Source organism: Trachypithecus francoisi, unplaced genomic scaffold, assembly GCF_009764315.1.
Source record: "Trachypithecus francoisi isolate TF-2019V2 unplaced genomic scaffold, Tfra_2.0 Lachesis_group20, whole genome shotgun sequence".
Lineage (NCBI taxonomy): Eukaryota > Metazoa > Chordata > Mammalia > Primates > Cercopithecidae > Trachypithecus > Trachypithecus francoisi.
Genome location: NW_022681466.1, coordinates 42,342,823 through 42,360,170, shown reverse-complemented (window position 1 = coordinate 42,360,170; position 17,348 = coordinate 42,342,823). Strand labels below are relative to the sequence as shown.

The window sequence follows — 17,348 nt, the reverse complement described above, 5'->3', positions numbered from 1 at the left end:
GGCTTCTAGAAAAAATACAATTGATTTCTCCTTTTCATTTTGAGAATTTTACTGCTCGACATACCAAAGTAGGGCTGGCAAATGTGAGTCCCTATCATAGACCTGCCCTCCAGAGCAGAGATGTATTATAGCAAAGATGGATGCAGACTGGTGACAGGACCAAGATGCTCTTCCCCACTAACCCCTGACCCCCCTCAGAAATCCACCTATGTGCAGCCCCCAGTAGTACTGCCAACCGGGCAGTCACCACGGCCGGAGAAAATGGGCGCCTTCCCGCTCTGCCGGGAGACAGAAAGGAGGCCTGAGCTCTGCAACATGACAGAGGCACCAACTCAGGATGGCATGTGTTCTTAAACTTTTAATTTTGTGACTCATGTTGTCACCCTCCATAGGGCCAATCATAAATGTTTTCAAAACAATTACAAACTCAATATTCTTTAAAAACGTTGATGCTGTGACAGTGCAAACAGCATTGATTTTATTGCTCGACTTCGGCATGGGCACATACATAGTTAATTTTTAAAAACCACTTATACAGATGTTATTGATAAAGCTCATGTAACAAATGAGTGAAAATACAAAGAATATCAAAGCTAAAACACTCTGTAATAAATACAAATACAATGAAAATGATAAAACTTTGTTTTTAAAGTCAGTTTGAGAGAAGAATATTACATAAAGTGAACTAATTACATCTAGAAATAAAACAACTCAGCATTTGGAACAATCATCCTAACATGTTAAATACCACAAATGGCACCCGTTGACTGTACGCTTAGAAAACAAGCAGGAGCTGCTCTACCAAACTAAGGATGGCTGGAACAGCCTCTAACTCCCAGCAATGCAATCAGTCCAATGCACTGGCAGTTCAAAGCCCAGACTAGTGTTGTAAAGCGAATTACACTGTATTTGAAAGAAGAGAATCTTGTGCTCCGGACTGTAAATATATGAAAGAAAAAAAGGCTTGGTAAAAAACCCATTCGGGGCAACAAACTATGTGCAAAACAAAATGTACACTATACACAGCACTATTTAAAAAGTACACCAAGATACAAGGCCCTCTGAGAGAAGACTCACCTCTCTGTACTGCCTGTGAGCTCTGCGAAGGAATCTCTGTTCATAACTAAGCATTCATGATGGAAAGGCAAAAGTATGAAAACAGGTATCACATATCTGAAATAACAATACAGCCAGAGGGAAGATAAGAAGAAACCAGTTAAGAGGGACACGGAAATAAAGATTCACATTAAACATGAGGTGCGAGTCCATGGTTCAGTAACACATTGGGGGTTTCTGCTTAGCACCTATTTGGAAGTAATCGGGTAATGTAACTTTGAAATGGAAATCTAAATCGTGTTTTTATAGATGATGGTGATAGCATAGACTGTTATGGAGAGTAATTTATTTATTTTTTGGGGGGGTGGGGGGGACGGAGTCTCACTCTTGTCGCCTAGGCTGGAGTACAGTGGTGTGATATTGGCTCACTGCAGTCTCTGCCTCCCAGATTCAAGCAGTTCTCCTGCCTCAGCCTCCCAAGTAGCTGAGATTACAGGAGTGTGCCACCACGCCTGGCTAATTTTGTATTTTCAGTAGAGATGGGGTTTCACCATCTTGGCCAGGCTGCTCTTGAACTCCTGACCTCAGGTGATCCGCCCGCCTTGGCCTCCCAAAGTGCTGGGATTACAGGCGTGAGCCATGGTGCCCTGCCAATTTCTTTCTTTTAAAGCTCTATTAAGTCATTAGCATAAAGTTAAAAAGGCACTCAAAAAACAATGGTATTTGCCTGCTTCATATTGTATATTAAAATAAATGATAGTAGCATTTCATTATTACTGCATCCCTGTCAGTTATGATTTATACTGCATCCCTGTCAGTTATGATTTATATAAAGTATTATGTACTTATTTTTTACTGAAAGATTTTAAAAGTAGGCACAATTATAAACTGCACTAGTGCTTTAATATAAAAGAGAGATGGGCCTGCAACTAATAGGGTACTACCATGACAGCTGAACATTTACTGATTATCAAATAGCATAGAAACCACCTTCCATACATTTCAAGATGCTCTTCAGTACTCAGAATGCAATGTAAAAAAACAAATTGTTTGAGAGGAAAAAGGCAGACATAAGCATATTACCACTGCACAGTTACAACTATGACTAGCTTACTTGTGGCAGTTGAATGTGGCCAAATGAAATACATTAAAATACTTAAACACTACACAAGTAGTTCTCAACTTTTTTAGAGCAGCAAAATCTCCACTTCTTTTATCCCATCCATTCCTCCCTGCCCTGCTGCACCCCATGAAAGCTTACTTGAAATTCCAATATACATAAGAGAAAAACAGGCTGTTCTGGGTAAAGGGGGTGGGGATATGAAGCCTGAGGCCCCTGCTAAATACCAACTAGGCCTTCCCCCTCGCTCCCTCTCCTGAGGCACCTCTGAGGAACCCTTTGGTGCCAAGAACACAGACTGAAACCCACTCCATCACATGAAACAGAATAGAGGACCTATTTACTTCATAACTTTAAATTCTGCAGCTTAATTATCTCATGAAAATTTGCTTATTTCACATCAATGTAAAAAAAACCCTGAATAGTGCATATTTCTGATGGTTGAATTTAAAAATCCAATTGTGATTTCAGATTTTTTCAATCCCTCACCCCAGAGTTTTCATTGCTTCTGGATCATACAACATGCCACACACCTTGAAAGCTAAATCTGGACGTTTCAAAATCAGATGCAAATCTTCAACACCAAGGGAAGTGGGATTCCCTTACTTCCAAAATGAACTCTTTAGTTTCAAAGTAATTTATGCCATAGAGTTAGAATCACTGTTCATACAACCGCCCCTCAACCCCACTTCATTCTGTTAGGTAAAAGCAGGATTTTCTAATCTTATTAATAATCTTTAAGCAAAATTCTTCCTTTTTCATAATTTTACCCAATTAAAATTATGAGCAGTTAACGCTTTAGGATAGTTTTGTTAATGGAAACTTACACTGTAGTCAAAATACAATATAAATTAGGTGCACCTGTCAGAGACTTTGGTTTATAGGAATAGTACATATATTAAAGATAAGCTGACCCAGCAAAATAATGAAAATCCCATCCCATCCACATGCTGTGAGAAGCTATAAAAATGCAGTATTTTAAGATTAAAGGTAAATCCAAAATACCTAATCTCATTGATTCAAGATAAAAACACTAGGTGTTTTTTTTTTTTTTTAAAGACTCTCTTAAAAACAGGGAGCCCCTGAACACATCTTATTGTCACAAATAAATGACTAAGTTTAGACTAAACGTTTGCATTAGGAATCTGACAACCAAAATTATATAGCTGTATTCCAGGAAATTCGTTCTTGAAAAATGTAAAAAAGACCCACTTAGACTAAGCTGAAACATATAATGCAAAATATAATGCTCTGCCATAGAAAAACACAAACATGTAAATGGCTTAATTTCTTAAAGATGATTCTTTTAGCCAATTGTTTACAAAGGTAGAATAATTCAAAATAATTTTTTATTTTTATTTTTTACAAAGAGCAAGTACAGGAGCTGTTCAAAATTATGTATTCAATCAAAATGAAATGTGACTTGTACCGACTGCTGAAGTTGTCTTGATGTTTGAGAGACTTGAAATCTTTGAAGCAATTTGAATAGATTACCTTTTATAAAAATAGTAGTAGTCTTTAAGTGTAGAATACTGCCTAACTCTGGAAATGTAGGAAAAGTCAGCATTCTTTAGGTTCAAGATATTAAGTTTAAATAGCAGCTGAATGTGGCCTCATGGCAAAGCATAAAGACCTTTTTTTCCTTGAAAAGGAATTTCAAAATTGTCCTTTCCCCTCACAGTGTCCTAAAATGTAAAAAAAAAAAAAAACAAAAAAAAAAACAAAAACGGGGGGGGGTTGTTTTCCTGTATTTCAGCATTCTTTGAAACTCTGCTGAAAGGAGACTGTCAGTCAGGGTTGTATAAATAGAGTCCTGGGCAAATCCTTGAAGCTTGTCATTCCACAGCAAATCCACATGTTTCTTCAATGGCTGTTAGCAGCTTTTCATATAGCTTTTCATAGCTTTCATAGGGCGGAATGTCTATTCGATTGAAGCTGTGAATAAGCAAATCAAATTTTATACAGTTCATTCATAATGAGTAAACTGGCCCAGCAAGTGTATACCAATATAGCCACAACACTCTGTCACACAGAAAACTAAAAGGTATTTCTCTAAAACAGAGGTGACCACTTTTGAGTTTTCCTACCAATTTTCAAAGAATCTTAACTTTAAATCGCTTAAGCTGCTTATCATTCCCTTTAAAGGCTCATTCAACACTAGTAAGTACAATAAAGAAAAAGTCCAGTCTGTTCGGAACTAACACCTACGTACATGGAATGGGGAATAAAGCTACAAAAATACCTTACCAAGTGTGGGCTTTCGGCAGGTTGTTTGTGCAGGCATCAATCTGGTGTATGGTAAAGAGTCTCGGGCCTGCAGCACCTGCAAATGAAGGAAATGTGGGTGAAATCACTGCAGGTGCGTGCGTTCGTCACCAAAATCTTAGAATAAAACTGGCACGTAAACCACAGGATCTGGGGATAGGGGAATGCTAATGAATCCGCACGTACTACCAAAGGGCAGCAGGAAAAGCATCTGGGTTTTGAGAGCCAGAATTAACCTTGGATAAGGCTTAGATTCCGTAATACCTTCGTATTTCCATTTGAGAAAAAATTCGAGATTGAAATCCCTTTCCCAATTTCTATGTTTTAGAGAAAATCAATATCCCAAAAGCATGAGAAGAAAAGTAATCAGGAAAATCCAAGGTAAAATACATAGGCACACATTCAAAAAGATGACAACCTAATGCGAATTTAGATTTCACGACTCAAACTGGGCTGAGAGCAAAACAGCCGTCTATAGAATCCATTTCAGTTCGCACAGCCACCCCATATGAATACACGTAGCAGAAAGACAACCTCACTTTATGCATCTGGGCAGTGTGATGCTGAGGAGCTCTCCTTACAGAGAAGGGCAGCACAGCTGAAAGCAGGTTCGCCCCAGGGATTTCAGAGCATGCGCTGTGGGCAGCACTGCCGACTTACGTACCAGTCTCGCTCTGTATGTCCTTAGTCATCACCGGCAGCTTTGACAATGAAGTGCTTAAGAGGTAAAGGAAGCAACTGCCACCCAGTGAAGCTCCACAATCATTAGCAATATTACAAGCTCATCCCAAAATTAACCAGCTGATTCCACGGAAAACCAGTCTTAAAAAAGGAATATGGTTGTAAACAAATGGTCTGATGCTATGCAGTAATTAAAATGTTCTGACCGAACAGATGGTTTCCATGACCCATGCTGCTTCTGTCTAATAAAGAACTGAAAAGCAGAGGGGAGAGGCATCCCAGGCAGGTAAACGTTTTCACCAGGTCAAGATGTGAGCATGAAAGTGAATGACTTCCCTTACAGGAATGTGCAACAGAATTAAAAGTAAGGTGACCAGAAAACAAAAGGCAGAGCATCACCACGTACGGTCTCTAGCATGCGGCACTCACTACAATCAGAGAAGCCCACAGAAAAGGCTCTTGGGAGGGGAACAAGAGAAAGGAAGGAGAAGAAGGTATCACAATGTGAGAGTCACAGGTAAGAAGTGAAAAGAGAATCTCTAAGCACACGGTTTATAAAATATCTACACAGACCCCATACTGACAGACCTGCCCCCACCTCTGGTCCACCTGCTGCCCAGCTTGCCTGCCCCTCAGGCTGTTACCTTGCAATGCTTTGAAGCCCTGCAGAGGCACTCGAGAGGACCCTGTCACAAACTGAAGCAATCGTGCTCGTCGCTCTTCATCAAAAAACTCCACAGCCTTCCAGAACCATTTGACAATGTTGCTGTCTGGTGTACAGTGTTTTAACCGGGTGTTTACCTTCCAGTCACTAACATCTATCTTTCCAAGTCCACAAATAATAAGCTGTGAAAATAGTACACAGTAATGAACCTGTGGAAACCATAGCCAGGTCAAAAATTCCTCAAAAGAGAAATTCAGATTTGTATTGCTGGCTCTCATTTGGTGGTTCCTAATCAAAGTTGCACATCAGAATCATCTGAAAAGCTTTTCAAATTGACATACCAGGTTCTAGGCTCAGAGATTTTAATTCTGTGCATCTGGGGTGACAGTTGGGTTCTATATTTTAAAAAGTTCCAGAGGTATCTACTCATTGCAAACTCCCTCCCCAGGGTCTGAGAACCACAGCTGTGATAGACTTGACCAGGTAAAAAATTGTGACTATTTCACAAGTTCATAATAAAATTATAAAACTTTAAGAAAATGGACAGCAATTGAGATCCACAGAGTAAATACAGTTGATATGTGCCTTCTTTGGACCTGTATCATCTACTAGTTTCAATACCTATTAGCTTTGTTGATTGAGGGCAATTCAATCAATGTCCTCTGCTGTAATATGGCAGTAACATCCATTTCACTACATCCTGTGGAAGCAACCAATAATGCACAGAAGCTTTCGAAATGGGTGTTGAATAAGTGATTCATACAATTTGCTTAATTTTTTTTTTTTTTTTAAGAGAGTTTCGCTCTGTCTCCTAGGCTGGTGTGCAGTGGCATGATCTAGGCTCACTGCAACCTCTGCCTGCCTCCTGGGTTCAAGTGATTCTCCTGCCTCAACCTCCCGAGTAGCTGGGATTACAGGCATGCACCACAATGCCCAGCTAATTTTTGTATTTTTCAGTAGAGACAGGATTCCGCCATGTTGGCCAGGCTGGTCTCCAACTCCTAGCCTCAAGTGATCCACCTGCCTCAGCCTCCCAAAGTGCTAGGATTACAGGCGTGAGCCACCATACCTGGCCTACATTTGCTTAATAATCTTAAATTGATATTAAAGCACAAAATACATGAGCACATTGATACAGACCTCTGCTAAATACATCCTGATGGGGAGGGTCACACAGATGAACTATATCCAAATCATTTTGATATTACTAATACATCTCCCTAGGGTCCAAGACTAACTCACCATACTAATCTAACATGTTTATAATAGCAAATTCCATGTGTACTATAAAACATAACTTGCAAATCCTAGATTTTATAGAATTAAACCGAGGATTAATGTATACAATGCTAAAATAAATGTTATACATATCATCTTTAAAAATGGGTAGGGTGTGGTGGCTCATGCCTGTAATCCCAGCACTTTGGGGGGACAAGGCAGGCAGATCACTTGAGGTCAGGAGTTCAAGACCAGCCAGGCCAACATGGTGAAACCCTGTATCTACTAAAAATACAAAAAGGTAGCCAGGCGTGGTGGTGGGCACCTGTAATCCCAAGGCATGAGAATCGCTTGAACCTGGGAAGTGGAGATTGTAGGGAGCCGAGATCCTGTCAGCCTGGGGGACAAAGTAAGACTGTGTCTCCAAAAAAAAAAAAAAAAAAAAAAAAAACCCAAAAAGCTGTTAGCCAGGTGTGGTGGTGCACACCTGTAAGTCCCAGTTACTGGGGAGGCTGAAGTGGGAGGATCACTTCAGCATAGGAGTTAACCGTGAGCTAGGATCATGCTACCGCACTCCAGCCTGGGCAACAGAGTGAGACTCTATCTCAAAAATAAAAATACAAAGTTTAATGATTCAGGCCTGGTGCAATGGCTCATGCCTGTAATCCTAACACTTTGGCAGGCAGAGGCAGGTGGACTGCCTGAGCTCAGGAGTTTGAGACCGGCCTGGGCGACATGGTGAAACACCGTCTCTACTAAAAATACAAAAATTAGCCAGGCATGGTCGTGCACACCTGAAGTTCCAGTTACTCGGGAGGCTGAGGCAGGAGAATCGCTTGAACCCGAGAGGCGGATGTTGCGATGAGCAGAGATTGCGCCACTGCACTCCAGCCTGGGCGACAGAGTGAGATTTTGTCTCCACAAAAAAAAAAAAAAAAAAAAAAAGAAAAAGTATAATGATTCATTAGCAGTAGAAACTATATTCAAAATCCTAACTCTACCAAATAAAGTCTCCAGTAAGGCTTCCATAGGGTTCTGAAATAAAATCTCCAACAAAGCGTCTACAGGGTTCACTGAGTTACCACCACACTGAAGAGGGAGGAGGTTATCCAAAAAGGATTATGGGTGTGTTTAATGACATAAAAGACTCCTCCTAAATTCTTTTCCTCAGAGGAATGGCAGTTAGAAGGCCAAATCCTCGTTTATTGTATAAAGAGATGAAAATGCATTATATTGCAACCTTATCGGCATTCCTGCTACGTTCTCCAACTACTTCCTTCTGGCTATTTCACTGTGAACAATTCAATCACAAAAGGAATGGGGAGAGTATTAAGTAAGACCAACCTTTTTAGATTTGTTTGCTAACAGGTCTATTAACAGATTTAGTTAGAAAGGACATTGAAGGCAGTGAATAAAATCATGTTTCAAATTATTAGTAGACTTCAAATATTTGTTATCCCTAACTACTAAATAAATGTGGGAGCCTGAATAGAATTAAACCTCATGTTTCTTAGTACTTCAGTAGGAAATTCAGATATATTTATCAAAGGTCTTAATTACAAAACCAGACCTGAGGTGTTTAAGGGATAGCTTTAAAAGGAAACAAAAAACTATTAACTGTTTTGTATGGCTGTTAATCTAAAGACATTTAGAGGTCAGGTATGGTGGCTTACACCTGTAATCCCAGCACTTTGGAAGGCCAGGGTGGGTGGATCATTTGAGGTCAGGAGTCCCAGACCAGCCTGGCCAATGTGGTGAAACCCTGCTTCTACTAAAAATATAAAAATCAGCCGGGCGTGGTTGCAGGTGCCTGTAATCCCAGCTACTTAGGAGGCTGAGGCAGGAGAATCACTTGAACCCAGGAGGTGGAGGTTGCAGTGAGCCTAGATCATGCCACTGCTCTCCAGCCTGGGCGACTCTGTCTCAAAAAAAAAAAAAAAAAAAAAAAAAAAAAAAAAAAAAAAGATACAATTTATCCTAGGTGTTTTAGTTATTTTCTCAATGATCTTGTCTATCAAATGCTTTCTTGCAAGCTTAGTGCAAAACCAACTGAGAGTAGGCTCTTACCCAAATTAATTTCAATATGGTAGATTAATGAGGTTTTACTTAACTAAATCAGTAACCACTAAGTTAGGGAATAAATATATATTGGAAGAATGTACATATAAGTCATGAAATCTGTTTAAAATAAGAAAGTACAGGATAGAAAAATAAATTTAAAATGTTCACAATATAAGAGAGATTGCTCACAGCCAGGCATGGTGGCTCAAGCTTATAATCCTAGCACTTTGGGAGGCCGAGGCAGGCAGATCACTTGAACTCAGGAGTTTGAGACCAGCCTGGGAAACATGGCAAAACCTTGTCTCTACCAAAAAAAAAAAAAAAAAAAGATACAATTTATCCTAGGTGTTTTAGTTATTTTCTCAATGATCTTGTCTATCAAATGCTTTCTTGCAAGCTTAGTGCAAAACCAACTGAGAGTAGGCTCTTACCCAAATTAATTTCAATATGGTAGATTAATGAGGTTTTACTTAACTAAATCAGTAACCACTAAGTTAGGGAATAATATATATTGGAAGAATGTACATATAAGTCATGAAATCTGTTTAAAATAAGAAAGTACAGGATAGAAAAATAAATTTAAAATGTTCACAATATAAGAGAGATTGCTCACAGCCAGGCATGGTGGCTCAAGCTTATAATCCTAGCACTTTGGGAGGCCGAGGCAGGCAGATCACTTGAACTCAGGAGTTTGAGACCAGCCTGGGAAACATGGCAAAACCTTGTCTCTACCAAAAAAAAAAAAACAAAAAAACAAAAAAAATTAGCCAGGCGTGCTGGTGCATGCTTGTAGTCCCAGCTACTTGGGGGGCTGAGGTGGAAGGATCATTTGAGCCCACGAGGCCAAGGCTGCAGTGAGCCGTGACTGCACCACTGCACCCCAGCCTGGGTGACAGAGTGAGACTGTGTCTCAGAAAAAATAAGACAGAGAGAGAGAGAGAGATTGTTCATTCACAGAAATTCCAAAGCATGAAAGGCCTTCAAAAGCATGAAAGACTTTTCCTGTGAATAAGAATTCTCAAGCATAGAACCATGAAACTTAGAAAGTACCAGAAATATGACTTTCCTATAAAACTAAGTAACAAAATAATTCCCAATCCTTTCTTGTTATACTAGTGATGTTCTAATACTAATGCACTAACCTCTAACTCCTTCTCATCAAATGTCTTCAGCAAATGTTGTGGAATTACTTCATTAAATCCTTTCTGCAGAGCCAGGAATTGAGCCTCAATGCCTCGTAAAAATCTCCAGTTCACATAGAGCCTGTAAACATTAGGCAGGATTGTGTATAATCACACATATTTTCAGATCTGGTAATTATTATAAATCTCTACTTTAGCAACATTGCATTTTACAAGCATCTAATTAACAATTTCGCCTAAAGTCTAAAAATAAATCTCAGACTAATGGGGATAAATGATCCCTGAGGTGTGACACAGTTCAGTGTTGATGAAAAGTGGTAAACTTCTACTAACAACAGCAGCATCAGCAGAGCAACCCTTCGAATCAGAGAAGCTCCCAGGAAACAGGACGTCTACTAGAGCTGAGTCTTGATGAAATTTCTTTCTAAACTTACAGCATACATGCCAATAACTAGAATAAAGAGCTCTTTCACTCAAAAATAACTATTTTTCTGATTTTACTTGTAAATGTAATTTGAATGTGTTGGGTGTTTTGTTTCTATTTGAGGGAGGTCTATGGGAGAAGAGGAGGTAGAGAATCCTCATACCAAAAATGAGAAGAAACAGTAAAAGCCAATAGCAAGCACTTTTTGATTAAACAATCATTGTTCTCTAGAGGATATAAAAATTCTGGAAGATGTAATTTTACCAATAAAAAATGCACTGAACTACATCTACTGTGTGAATGTATGATTTATACGTGAATTTCTTTTATTTATCTACCTACCCAAGAAGATCTCTCCAGCTCACACATCACAGAACTTAATCATCTGTCAAATTTGTTAACATTTCCAAATTTGGAGAAATGGTTCTCCACTTCAAGAAATAAGTTACTTAACAATATGTCCTTTGGAGGACCATATTTTTGTTTGTTGGGCTAAGGGGACAGTAAAACTGTATAACTGTAAAAATTTTTCTTTGTAATTTTTAATCTCATAACTGTAGCTGGCAAGAGATTAGTACCGTGTGCTGTAAACACGACTGAACCCTGGAGAGTGGGATCCAGGGACTGAGTAGGACACACGAGGTCTTGAAAAGGAGATACTGCTAAGACTTAGGAAATTCTCATTTGTTCTTTCTTTTTTTATTATTTTTAATTTATATTAGATAGAGTTTCGCTCTGTCGTCCAGACTGGAATGCAGTGGTGCGATCTCAGCTCACTGCAACCTCCACCTCCCAGGTTCAAGTGGTTCTCCTGCCTCAGCCTCCAAAGCAGCTGGGATTACAGGTGCCTGCCAACACACTTGGCTAATTTTTGTATTTTTAGTAGAGACAAGGTTTCACCATGTTGTCTAGGCTGGTCTCAAACTCCTGACCTCAGGTGATCCACCCACTCTGGCCTCCCAAAATGCTGGGATTACAGGCATGAGCCACCACACCCAGCCTGTTCTTTCATTTTTTAAAGTAGAAATGGAATACATACTTTTTATGTATGTAACAAAAAACCAAACATTAACTATGGAGACAGTAAAATATGAAAGTCCATTCTTTTACCCTCTTTCTCCTCCCTATTTCCAGTCCCATCACCTCCACTCCCTCATCCTAGGCAAAAACTTTATTTGACTGCAACCTCCTGAATACCTTCAGTATAATCATAAAAAAAACAGCCAGGCACGGTGGCTCACGCTGTAATCCCAACACTTTGGGAGGCCAAGGCAGGCAGATCACGAGGTCAGGAGTTTGAGACCAGCATGGTCAATATGGTGAAACCCCATCTCTGCTAATAATACAGAAATTCGCCGGGTGTGGTGGCACGCACCTGTACTCCCAGCTACTCGGGAGGCTGAGGCAGGAGAATCACTTGAACCTGGGAGGCAGAGGTTGCAGTGAGCCAAGATTGTGCCACTGCACTCCAGCCTGGGCAACAGAGTGCGACTCTGTCTCAAAGAAAAACAGAAAACAAAAACCAAAACAACAAAAAAAAACATAGACTTTGTTCCTACATAATTCTTGTAAGACTTAGTTTTAAAATTTGACAGCTTATGCAGTCTTTCTTTTAAATATCCACATAATATTCTGTTGAGTGTATAATATAATCATTCTTCTCTAAAAACATTTTAGTAGTGTAATTCTTACAAATAGTATTTAATTGACTGTCCTTTCCTGTACTTCTTCAATTACATGTGTGTTTCTGCAGAAGAGTCCTAAACACAGAGCTGCTAAAGGGCACGTACTGCTGGTATCAAACTGCTTTCCAGAAAAGCTATGCCAGTGTTCACTCCAATCAAGTGGACCTCATTTTTAAACTAGGAACTATTTTAGTAAGATTTGGGAACATGATCTATACAAAAAAAGTATAGCATGCAAGTTTCTGTGTACATACAGTAAAGTTCAAGTTCAAACTTCCAAAGCTGATTACCACAGTTTTATGTTTAGTAGACTTTTTATTTCTCATAAGCCAAATTAGCCCAATACATAAAAATGCCTCAAATTTACTTTATGAAATCTGAAAAACATTTATTTACATTTATCCCTAAACTCAAATGTGCTCGTTTATAAACAGGCTAAGTGTTAGTAATATATAGCACAAAAGCCCTTCTGAATTGCCACCTGTGATAGCTACACCACACGTGGCCCCACTGCTCACATCTCCTGGTATTCACACCTTTGTACAGCTCCTCTTCCATGATGAAACTGGGCTGGCTGTCTCAGTTTAACCAGAAGTAGACAGCAGAAGTCATGTTGGCCAGGACCAGGCTTAGGCCTTAAAAAGATCTAGCAGCTTCTGCTTTTGAGCTTTGGAAAGCTGGCCACCCCATAAGAAGTCTGGCTATCAATCCAGTGGGTAACATGGTTAACCTTCATTACAATGAAGGGACAAACTTTTCAGGGAGAGAGAGTGGCTATGGGGAGACGGAGTGGTCATGGAGAGAGGGAATGGCCTTTGTATCACAGAGGGAGAACCAAGGAACTCAGCCAACAATGAGAACTAGGCCCCAGTCAGTGACCCCAGTCGACAGCCATGCCAGCTAGCCCTCGGCCATTTGAGTTATCCTAGTTATGAGTGAAGAGGCCATCTTGGTGTTGCAGGCCTAGCTGACATCTTGTGGAACAGCAGTGTGTCATCCATGTTGTTCTTTTGCCCAATTTCCTGACCCTTGGAATTGTGAGAAATAATAAAATGGCTGTTCTTAATAAGCCACTAAATTCTGCTGAAGCAGATTTTGTAACACTAAGTAATACTATCTAAATATTTAAGTTTGTTCATACTAACATCCTAGAACATTTAAAAAAAATTCAGCCTTGAGAACACAGGAGTGTTTACCTGACATATTCTTTTTTATTTTCTTCATTAACAGGGATACTTTTGCCATTTGGTTTAAGTTCATGCTGAATAATTTCACCATATGCATTATGTTCAACACAGAAGGTATGGTCCAAAACACCTGTAATATCATTCTCACTGGAAAGGAAAGAGGAAGAGATAGGTAACTGGGAAACCTAAAATACAGACCCTATAGATGTATTAACTGGTGAGATAAAACTAAGATCATTTTATAATATGACAAATGTGAGGTCAGATTCAGCTTATGAACTCTTAAACTACCATACTACCTAGTTCCTTCTGGACAGAAAAGTCAAAGAGCTTTAACCTTCATAAACACAGGAAACATTTAACTTCCTGAGTGATGAGAAAGAGCCCTGGTCAAAGCTGGGACTTGCTAGAACCACCAATATAGGACAATTTCAGTTATATTTGGCATTCTGCAGAGCCCTACTCGGTACTGTACTCCAAGGGGCCAAGTGCCTGTGTATCCCTAGTTGAGAAAGCCACTGTATACTTTATAAAAAATAAACATTTCCAGTGTATCTTCATAAAAATAACGACCTCTTGCAAAACAGAATCAGTTCTTAGCTTAAATTCAACAATTAGTTCTTATCTAAAAGTATGGTTCCAACAATCGCCACTTCATTAAAAGCAATGGCAGCAACAATTTGCTATTCTAACACATGCAGGTTTGGAACAGAATTTGCATCACATTGAGGAAATAATTATACAAAGTACTTTTAAAAATAGAATAAACTAGTTTTTTTTTTTTCTTTGTAAAGTAGTAACACTTGCTAAGTTTAAGGAATTTGAAATATATAAAGAAGCTACAGAAAGGGGGAAATCATATGAGATCCTATCACTCAACCACTCAATATTTTCTGTGTAATTTTTTTAAGTACATCGGTTTTGAAACTTTTTTTTAAAGCTCAAGAATTTAACTATAATGAAGAGACAGACGACTCAATACATACAGTATCCACACTAAACTGTTATGAAGATCTGGATCTACTAACTCCATGTCATCCAAAGTAATCGACTTCCCAAGCAATTGCTTATAAAAAGGCAATGTGAAACCACCATCAATATAATGTCCATGAAACACAGCCATTCCCATTATTCGTCCAACAAAGTGGAAATAGGATAAATGTTCCTGAAATTGAAAAGAGTGTATATACTCAAGTGAGAAACTACCCAGGAAAATTTTAATAAAAATGAAATATTTCAGCAACATTAATTTTTTTGAAAATAAGCATAAAATTTGTACTCTTCAATATAGTCAGGAGGGAGTATTTCTCTAGGGATGCTCAGGAGGCTCTAGGTCACTCCGGAACAGCATATTACACAGGGTAATATGCCCTTCTCGCGGGGGTCAGTCATTCTGTAAATTTTATCTTTTAGAAATTAAGTCCAAACTATGGTCCCAGCGCTTCATTCAACTACTTGCAGATTCTTTTCTCTTCCTTCTCTCACTTCCTTGCTGAGCCCTTTGTCATGAAAAAAAAATCTTTCAATTCTAAATCTCCCCGCCTCCTTGACCTAACCAGAAATTAAACATCAAAACACCATAGATTTAAGAGCACAGACTTGGTGTCAGACTTGAATTAGAATCATGATTCTGCTAGTCACTGGCGTATGGACAAATTAACCCCTGTAGGACTAAATGTCCACATCTGGAAATACGAGGATAATAACAGTATCTAAAAAGCATCTCTATGAGGAGTAAAATGAGGTGATGTTTGAAACCCATGGAACTGGACCTGGCATGCTGTAAGCCCTCAATGAATGTGGGCTATTGTTACTACAGGGGCAGCAGTGCGCCCTCCAAAAAGAACCTTCACCTCAAAATCCTCCCTAAATAATTTCCTGAAACAAATCTAACATTTCTACCCTTTTATATATATTTGGTCTTTCGTCACAGATTATTTTGTTAGATGTTTGTATTTTTAAGTTCTTTTTTTTTTTTTGAGACAGAGTCTTGCTCTGTCGCCCAGGCTGGAGTGCAGTGGCGCGATCTCGGCTCACTGCAAGCTCCGCCTCCCGGGTTCACGCCATTCTCCTGTCTCAGCCTCCCGAGTAGCTGGGACTACAGGCGCCCGCCACCACGCCCGGCTAATTTTTTTTTGAATTTTTTTTTAGTAGAGACGGGGTTTCACTGTGTTAGCCAGGATGGTCTCGATCTTCTGACCTCGTGATCTGCCCGTCTCAGCCTCCCAAAGTGCTGGGATTACAGGTGTGAGGCACCGCGCCCGGCCAAAACTAAGTAATCTTTTAAGCTCATCTTTAAACCTCGTTTCTTTTTTAAAAGTAATAAAACACACACACACGCATGCACACACACGCATGCACACACATGCACGCACACACATATATATTTACCAAAGTTGCATTATACTATTTGATAACCTTCTTTTCCCTTAACACATCATAAACACCAACTTTCCAAATCATTAACTATTATCCCACATGATCATTTTAGTGGCTGTATAGTATGCCCTTCTATGGAAAGACAATATAAGAACAATACATTAGTAATAACTGCTAACTTCTATTGAGTGCTTAATAATGTAATTGATAAGAGTTGTACAGTTAATAACATACAGCACTGTGCTAAATGCTTAATGTGCCGGTCTCCATTTAATTCTCATAACCACTCTTTGAGGTACAAATTTATTTATTAGCAATGACAAAACTGAAGCTTAAGTCCATGAACTTGCCCTGAAAGGTCACAAAGCTAGTAAGTGATGAGACCACGATATGTCTTTCTAATTCCAGAACCTATGCCTTTAATCATTTGTGTGATTCTGCTTCATGTCATAATTTAATCAGTCCCCACTCTTGAAGACAACTATATTGTTCTCAGTTGAGTGCTACTATAAACAATAAACATCCCTGTTTCCAAATTGGTGCATGTATCTGTAATCATCTGCTTGGGAAAATTTTGTAGAAGAGGAATTGCTGAGTCAAAGGGTACAACTAAGACAAGGACAAATAATTTCTATATAATAAACTACATTAATGTGTAAACATGAAAAGCATTACAGGTCACAATTCACATCATAACTTCAAATCATACCGGATTAACTGCAGAATCAGGATTGATCTGCAATGTGTAGATATCATCTCTTGAATATTGGAAGAGGCCATAGTATGGATTCAGCATTTCATGTGACAAGAGATACAACCATTCCCTAGAAAACAGATATGACCAAGGAATTCTTTTGTTAATGTATACATTTTTATTAAGATATGCCATTAATTCATCATTTTAGCAAATAATTTTTTAAATTAATAAAAGGCAAAAAAGCACTAACTGTAGTTTTATAAGATCACATTGGAAAAATCTACCATGCCCAAATAGCAAATAAAACCTCTATTATATTGAAATAACATCTCACTCAAAATTTAGGAAATTTTATTGCATTTTAGCATCAAAGAGTACAAAAGTATTATCCAACAGCTCAGCTACTCACGAGATGATATAGTCCAGTGGTCTCTTACTTTTAATTGCCAAATAAATTTGTAATCCATAATAAACATAAAACAAAAGGAAGAATATGGTTTTATTTCAAAATGTCCCTGTGAGGCTGGGGACGGTGGCTCACACCTGTAATCCCAGCACTTTGGGAGGCCAAGACAGGTGGTTCACTTGAGCTCAGGAGTTTGTGACCAGCCTGGGCAACAAGACAAAACCCCGTCTCTACAAAAAATATAAAAATCAGCCAGGTTGATGGCATGTGCCCCTAGTCCCAGCTACTTGGGAGGCAGAGGTGGGAGGACTGCTTGAGCCTCGGAGGTCGAGGCTGCAGTGAGCTGAGATCACACCACTGCAC

The 17,348-nt window shown here is 39.1% G+C and overlaps 1 protein-coding gene across 4 annotated transcripts in view; it reads right to left on the bottom strand.

Annotated features, from left to right (window-relative positions):
* Positions 1-433: 433 nt before the first annotated feature.
* SMURF2 (SMAD specific E3 ubiquitin protein ligase 2) overlaps positions 434-17,348 on the bottom strand; it is a 121,240-nt gene continuing 104,325 nt past the window's right edge. For 3 of the 4 annotated variants that reach the window (XM_033183940.1, XM_033183937.1, XM_033183939.1), the window contains 7 exons: positions 16,592-16,706; positions 14,490-14,668; positions 13,513-13,650; positions 10,208-10,328; positions 5,767-5,968; positions 4,424-4,499; positions 434-4,111 (listed from right to left, as the gene is read on the bottom strand). In XM_033183940.1, the coding sequence (XP_033039831.1) occupies positions 4,012-4,111; positions 4,424-4,499; positions 5,767-5,968; positions 10,208-10,328; positions 13,513-13,650; positions 14,490-14,668; positions 16,592-16,706 (931 nt within the window). In that variant the 3' untranslated portion in view covers positions 434-4,011. The remainder of the gene's footprint in view (positions 4,112-4,423; positions 4,500-5,766; positions 5,969-10,207; positions 10,329-13,512; positions 13,651-14,489; positions 14,669-16,591; positions 16,707-17,348) is intronic. The other variant, XR_004430734.1, reaches the window with a different exon arrangement.